Source organism: Electrophorus electricus, chromosome 8 (assembly GCF_013358815.1).
Source record: "Electrophorus electricus isolate fEleEle1 chromosome 8, fEleEle1.pri, whole genome shotgun sequence".
Taxonomy (NCBI): Eukaryota; Metazoa; Chordata; class Actinopteri; order Gymnotiformes; family Gymnotidae; genus Electrophorus; species Electrophorus electricus.
In genome coordinates, this window is record NC_049542.1 from 1,635,986 (window position 1) to 1,644,404 (window position 8,419).

Below are 8,419 nucleotides of genomic sequence, written 5' to 3' on the forward strand. Positions count from 1 at the left end.
CCACGCAGAGCGTGGAAAAAAGGGAGAACAAAGGATGCCAGGGGAAGAAATGGCAACCCCGATGCACTGGGGAAAACTCAAACTAAAACTTCCTAAACAAAACCAGAAAACGGGGAGGAACTTGAATGGCTAAGGGAAGTCTTCAGAGAGAGACAGACTCGAGAGGGAAAACTGGAGAGAGGAGGGGATGTGTGAAAACACAGAGACCCTCAAAGCACAGAAGTGAGGTGTAGCACAAGAGCTTACAGACCTCAACACCTTAAGCTACTGGCTAGGCACTTGGCTCAGAACTTAGGCAAAGACCCAGCACTGAACGACTGGTTCACTGGGCTTATATAAGGTCTAGCCCAGCTGTTGGGTGTTAAGCTTGATTAGTGGTGTGGTTGACTCAAGGCCTCCCTCTTGTGGCCGGAGGGGGCCTCGGCCTGGTGCCAACCCTTACACTGTAAAGTGTAGTGGACTGGAACAGAGCAGGTGAAAAGTGAAGCCACTATGTGTCTGATGCCCTCTAGAGGCTGGCTACAGTACAACTCTTAGCCCAATCCATTGCCATGTAAGTGAACGGCTCAGGTGATAAACTTCCATTTCAAATTATACATCTACTAATTTTTTTGGCAAATGTGTTTTAAAAATTCTATAAGCTCCCCTCTCATTAATATCTCTGTCAATAGTTTTCTTTATGATTAATGGGTTTTATAGAAGCTATATTGTGATACTTAAAGGGATGTAGCTATAAAATGATTGGCTGTGTTGAATTATAGATAATACTGATTGTCAAATATAATGAATACATATGAGCTATATTCAGCGTTGCTTGATTTTGCTTTACCTTGGACTGTGTTAATAACTTTGTTCAATTTGACTTTTTAAAAGCAGTAAATGGTTCTTTCAGACCCTCAGGGTCAAGTTCTTTTCAATTTGCTAAGGTGATTTAAGTGTCTAACAGCTAGCATTCATTTGGGTTGAGAATTAAAATATTGTTTGTCATGTCACTTTAAATATGAACATTTTCATGTAATTAGCTAAAAAAAACTTGAATACATGATAGATAGCTATATATCTCATATTGAAAGAATGAATATGGAAGCTATGGGTAAGATACTACATATAAGGTTATGTAATCATTTAGCTAGCTTTCTAATGTTAAATGTCATATATTTTGCCAAGATGCTAAGATGATTTTGTAATGAAGAATTGAAGAGTTTGTGCCTCCATTTCACTAACAGCACTATTCAGTTCTACCTGTCTGGTTATACAGACAATTCAGTGGTATTGTCTAGCTTAAAAAAGACTAAACATCCATCCATCCATGTTTTGTTTTTTTTACGGTTGTATGATAAAGGCATGAAATGCTTTGGTCATAAAACCAATCATCTGATGTGTGTGGATAGCCAATCTATTACTAAAAGACCAACTGGGAGCATGAGCTAAGTATACAATTTGAGGAGCAATGGTGGAAAGGTACAACTTACAGGCTCTATTCAAGCATGTGAATTAAATCATTAATTTGTCTAAGGCAATACTAGCGCAGATATATCTATTAATAGATGCATACAAAATATATTACAATATATAAACAAAGGTAAAATGTGGTAGGAAAATCTTATTACAGTCAAGAGTTGATCTTTTGTTACCATGGAATTTTACATCACTACATCATGCTAGTGGGTGTGAGCAGCTTCAAAACCATATAAATATCAGAGGTGTTGGCACCTCAGCCTACAAGTTACTTATGAAGCTGGACTTCCTGTAGCCTTAAGGGTCATTCAAATTAGTTATTTAACATCTTGATCCATGAATTTTACTGCACTAAACCAAACTGATGACTGTTTCCATTATACCTGTCCGGATAGATCTCTATCTACTGCAGTATATGTGTTATTGTATATGTCTTTAACAAGTGTCATTTTGGTGACAGTGTGTGGGAACCTGCTCATCATCATCTCTGTGTGTCACTTCAAGCAGCTCCACACGCCAACTAACATGCTCATCTTATCAATGGCTGTTTCAGACTTTCTCATCGGAGTTTTTGTGATGCCACCAGCATTACTTCAACTGATTGAATCATGTTGGATTTTTACAAACATTTTCTGTGCATGGTATTTGTTAACTGCTTATGTTCTCACAAGTGTATCTATATATAATGTTGCTCTCATTGCTGTTGATCGGTATTTTGCTCTCTCTAACCCTTTCCTGTACACCAAAACAGTTTCAGTGAGTATAATGTGCATTGTGGTTTTATGTGACTGGAGTATTTGGCTGTCATATAATATTGCACTGCAGTACCCCAATTTAAATTCATTAGGTAGGGCAGTGTGTTCAAGAGGATGCTTTCATGTGCTAAATGATGCCTGGTCTCTGGTTGATCTTTTATTGAGTTTTGTTTTTCCACTTTCTGTAATAATCATATTGTATACTCTAGTATTTTTTATTGCCAAGAAACATGCCACTGCTATTAGAGAGCTTAATAGTCACACCAGGACTCAGACCTCAAAGAACATGTCAGACTCAATGAAATCTGAGAGAAAAGCAGCAAAGGTTCTTGGCATTTTAGTGTCTGTGTTTGTGGCCTGTTTACTTCCATACTTTCTTTATAGTGTATTAGGTAATGTCATAGAAATTGACGAAGAATCATTACACAAATACTTGATGTTGCTTTACCTTAATTCTGCCATCAATCCAGTGATTTATGCTTTGTTTTACCCATGGTTTAGGAGATCTGTTAAAGTAATTTTAACTCTTCAGATATTCTCCACTGATTCTACATTGATACATATTCTTTGAAGAATGAAACTGTTTGAATGAATTGTCACAGTACTTGATGTTTTTGAGGGCTTATTTTAATAAATACATTTGCACCTGTTCTGCTCACCTACTCAAGGTGTACCTGAAATATCAGATTGTACTACAAATATCAGACATAATATATTCATTATAAAATACTGGTCACATATGGTCACATATAACAAATACTTTTCAAAGAATTACAAAATATAACTAATTATATGAGTAGTATTACTAGAAATGATAATAATAAGAAGAATGAAGAATATATATTTTTATACTGTAGTAGTTGCACAATGAAAGGATATCAGGACACTTTATTTGTGGGAGCAGAATCAGCACAGTCACATCACAAACAGAAAAGGAACTAAATAGAGGGGAAATGTGGAGGGGATCAGAAAAATGAGCACACACATGGAGAGAGTAACACTGTAAAAATGATAATAAACTAAAGGAGACAGGCCAAGCTCACATATACATACACAATATTTAACTAGTTTACAGGGAACAGCGAGGTGCATGGCATCCTGTGGCAGACGAGGGCTAAACAGGATGCGGGGACGAGGCACGTCAAACATAAACATGCGTTTTATTTACACACGAAACATACACATCTTAACAAAGACTACTTGGATCAAACACCGACAACTTTGATGATACGAAACGAGACTTATATATACGCATGACAATTACAAACAACAGGGATCAGGTGAACGACACAAGAGGGCGTGGCAATACAGATGCGCACACGCACACACAGACGCGCATACACAGACTTGAGGGAGGGAGGGGCCGTACCGTAACAGAGCCCTCCCTCAAGGGCACGACTCCTGGTGTGCCAGCCTACCGGGCTGCAGCCCCGAGACCAACGCCAAAAGGTGACGTTGGAGGACCAGACAACCCACCACGGGCCAACGCAAGCAGGGCAGCGGGGGGAAGGACAGGGACCAAGATGCACACACTAACGGGCACAGACACAAAGGGGAACAAAGTGACTGGTACATTTAGTGTAATCGGGACAGACACGGTGACAGGGACAGGCAATGAACGACACCACACACATTCATGTGTCCGGGGAAGGGGGAAGGAACTCCAGCCAGTCCCCCAGTCGTCGGCTGGGCCAGAGACCGACCAGCCTGGCGGGGAGTGTCCCTCGCCAGCTTAGGTAGCAGCGACTGTCCTGGTTTTGGCGCATGCGTGTCGGGACGCGAACCAGCTGTATCGCCTGGTTCTGGTGCAGGTACTGGTGCTGCTGCCTTTTTGCCTTCACAAGGCTTCGGCGTAGGCACATGCACTCTGGGGCTCTTTGCCTTAAGGGGGGGAGTGTCCTCATCCAACGACGCCGCCTCCCTGCTAGCCAACTGCATTAATCTGCTTGCTCCTGTGTGGCGTGCCCTGGGCAGTGCCTTAGGTGCTAGAGGCTCCTTGCTCTGTGAGCTTTTGGCATCACTGTGGGAGGGAAGACCCCTATGAGGGTCCTCTTCTACCTCCATTGGAGCTTCCTCCTCATGATTGGAACCCCTTTCCGACCACAGACAGACATCGCTGCACTCCTCTGTCTCTCCGTAATCCATGTATCCCCTATGAACATCCAGGCATGGGTCATAGGACTCAGCAGAGTCCATCTCCGAGTACCGGTCCTCTTGGCCCGGCTGTTCCCCGTAGCACTCTGCAATGTCCGATCCTGGGCTGTACACAGGGCCCCCCCAAAATTGTTCAGCGGGTTCCTCCCTCCCGGTAGTTCCTTGGAGCGAGGCCAGGATGAGGGAAGGCCTCTCTGCTGGATAGTTAGAGTCCACAGAGTCCGACTCCAAGTACTGGAAGTCATTGTACCAGTCCAGGTCGCCCACCAGGGTTCCATATGCCTCCCCTGCTTTCGCACCTAGAGCTGCACCTGGAGTCAGGAGGGTGCCCAAAACCACAGGAGACCCTGCTACACATGCTGTGAGAGGGCGTTGATTTCCCTTCTTTCCCTTCTTCTTTTTGCCTTTCCCAGGCATCCTTGGTAGGTCGGTGTTTCTGTGACAGACGAGGGTTAAGCAGGATGCGGGGACGAGGCACGTCAAACATAAACATACGTTTTATGAAACATACACGTCTTAACACAGACTACTTGGATCAAACACCGACAACTTTGAAGATACGAAACAAGACTTATATACACACGACATTTACACACAACAGGGATCAGGTGAACGACACAAGAGGGCGCGGCAGTACAGACATGCACACACAGACTTGAGGAGGGAGGGGCCGTACCGTGACATCCTGGGAGTTCTCGCCATGTTCTTCCTGCCCTCTCACACATGATGCCTTGCATCACCACACAGTTCTTCTTCAAGTGTCATCCATCCAATTGAATCAATCAGTTCAGTGTGACCCATTGGACACTGTGGAAATGGTGGAGTTCCTCATAAGTCGTCTGATCAAGACTAGTGTGACTGGGGTTGACAACAGTAGCTGTGCACTTACCAACTCTTCTCAACTGCCTCTGCTACTTTTTGCCTTCTGAATTCTCTGTTGTCCACACCATCTTCAGTGCAGATGAAGGTGCTCCTCATGTGCAGTGCTCATGGAGGTACACCAACAGGCTCTCTCACTGTATGTTTAGCTCCTTTAGATCCAGTGGCTTCATGCACAGAAAGTGAAGGTGATATTCTGTCAAATGTCAATGTCAAATTTATTTATATAGCTCTTATTACAACAGCCATTGTCACAAAGCAGCTTTACACATGTCCGAGTCCAAGGTCCCAGTGAGCAAGCCAAGGGTATTTCAAACCGAGTGTGCACACGACCTGTGTAGGCATGAGCAAGAACATGCACACTACGTTCTGCCCCCTCTACCATGAAGGGGGCTTGAACGGGAAACGTTCTGATTATTAGTCAAGTACCTTAACCACTGTGCTACCACTGCCTGTGGACAGCTTGTTTTAATTATACTGGTAATGAATGCTCTGGAGCCTGGGCCTTGTGCCTAGAAAAAGGTCCCACAAAAGAGCTCACAAAAGATCCCACACTTATGGGCTAAATAATGCCCCCTAAGTGTTCTATATGGTGGCTATGAAGACTCATCGGGCTAAAGTTACACAAAGCATTTTCATAAAAATGGAAAGACCTGCGCTACATTTCCAAAACGTGGTGCAAATTTAAAAAATAAATAAATGCTTGCAAGTTCTGAAACAGCCACAACGCGATGGAAGTGCTTCCAGAAGACATGGCAGAGGGCATGGACTCCTATGAGATGATACTTTACTTTACTTTGGTTCCTCCCACACACCTTGGTGCATTGGGCAACAAGCGCTCTCCAACGGGTCCTATCAGCTGCAGCGTCTCTGGCGTCATCCAATGAGCATATGTCAATAGTTTTTAGGTCAGCGATGAAGGTTGATCTCCAGGTGGTTTTGGGTCGGCCTTGCTTTCGCTTTCCTCCTGTCGGTGTTCAGTGTACAGCTGCCTTTGACATGCATTTGTCTGGAAGACGTAGGAGATGACCAGTGAGGCGCATTCTGCGTTCGGTGACTATTTCTTCCAGCTTCCGCATTCCACTCCATTGAAGAACTTCCTCATTGGTAACTCTGTCCTTATACAAGATACCCAATTTTCAGCGGAGGCACCGTTGATGGAAAACGTTTAGTTTCTGGGCGATCCTCTTTGTGTTCCTCCAGGTTTCACTGGCGTAAATGGCGGTTGGGATGACGATCATGGAGTACAGACGCATTTTGATTCCTGTATTGATTGTTGTTGAGGACTAGATGTGGCATAGATGCTGGAACACACCCACCGCCTTTCCGATCCTACATCGAATGTCCGCTTCTGAGCCACCGTCATTATTGGATACTATGCTGCCGAGATATGTGAACTTGTCGATGTCCTCCACCGTTTGCTGCCCAATAGTTATCTGCACCTTTGTTTGACGATTCACCCGCATGACCTTGGTTTTGTCTGTGTTAATGCGCAAGCCAACCTTTTCCGCTTCGTCCTCAAGGCATGTTGTCATGGATTGTAGAGCCGCTTTCGTATTCGCTAGCAAGGCAATGTCGTCTGCGAAATCGAGATCAGTGAGATGAGATCCATTTGTCCAAGGGATTCCAGTCACTGGGCTCATCATCACCTTTTTCATGACGTAGTCGACTGCGAGCAAAAAGAGAACTGGCGACAGGATACATCCTTGCTTGACTCCGGTTTCGATGTTGAAGAAGTCTGTGTAGCCATCGTCTGGCCTGACGCAGCAGCTAGAGCTGATATATAGGTTCTGGAAGACGCTGACAAACCGTTGTGGAATGCCGTAGGCTCGTAAAATTTTCCACAAGGAGCCCCTGTGGACACTATCAAAAGCCTTTTTGAAGTCGATAAAGTTGATGAGCAGGGGGCGCTGGAATTCGTGATGATAACCTAATGAAAAATAATCATATTTGTGGTTACCATGGTTTTAACATTGGTTAAGCTGATATATAATGAAAACTGATATATTCATGCTCCACATTATTGCATATTTACTGTTGCTAGGTTCTACAGAATGGAGCCTTAAAAAACATTGATAAAAATCCCATTTAACCTGACTACGTTTCTGTCTCCTGTTAGCTACATTCAGTCTAATTTACAGCATAGGCTACATTTTTGTACAAGTTTGGTATTTTAGCTGGTCTGCAACAATGACCCGTTTGGTTAGCTGGTCTGCTACTATACCCAGCTGGTCAATTGTCTTATTTTTACTATTTTATCTTACCATCTGAAGTGTGATGTTTTATATGCATGCAAAATATGATTTGAAATCAGTAACACTCTAAATGTAGGTATAGACAGAAATTGAGCTGTATTGGACAGTATCTCATTAGGTTGAATTGGATTGTAAAAGAGTAACACACTATGAATGTAGCTAGTTAGTTATTTACTGGCAGGGTCGGGTTTATATTTGTGTTTGTTTTATTAGCGTCCTTTAAGGCTGTGATCTTTACAACCTAACAGTAGCAAGAAATGAGAAAACCATGGTAATCGTGAATTTTAATTTCTTTTCACTAGCTGTTTGGTTGTCCATCCCCTTTATGTGTTCCATGGAGACAACACTTTTGTGTTGTAACTGGATCTCTAGCATTTCTGAAGTTGTATGTGTTCTCTGAATTTACGCTGAATTTACGCTTTCCAAAATGTAACACATTTGCTGTCATTTTGAATAAAGTGTTTTCTGAGTTTGTATAGCTTTCATGAATTTCACATTTCTGAAAGTTAGTGCATGTGTTGTCATTTTGATGAGTATGTTATGTGTAGTTGCAGTGCATTTTTTCAGTATTTTTTTCAGCGTGATGGGTAACTTGATGCACAATGGGTCTTCCTGGCCACCATAGTTCTAGATGTTTGTAAATCAAAATTCAGATATTTCTTTAATGATCATGAGTATCAAGGGGGGGTTGTGGCCTTTATATTTTTATGATATTTTTGTGCCACATGGGGATACACTGAAAAGAATTAGGAATTGGAGCACAATAAAATATATTACTATATATACTATATATATCATTATATAAATATAGGAAAATAGGAATAGGAAAATCTGAATGTAGTCTGAGTTGATCTTTTTTTTACCAAAGCTTTTCACATCATTACATCATGCTATTGTGCATCATGTGAGCAGCTTCTA

At 42.5% G+C, this 8,419-nt stretch overlaps 1 protein-coding gene across 1 annotated transcript; it reads left to right on the forward strand.

Moving 5' to 3' along the window:
- The first annotated feature begins 1,794 nt into the window (after positions 1 to 1,794).
- Positions 1,795 to 2,784, forward strand: LOC113590426 (trace amine-associated receptor 13c-like). The gene has a single exon (XM_027030558.2). It carries the CDS (start codon positions 1,795 to 1,797, stop codon positions 2,782 to 2,784), a length of 990 nt encoding a protein of 329 aa, XP_026886359.2.
- Positions 2,785 to 8,419: the final 5,635 nt, after the last annotated feature.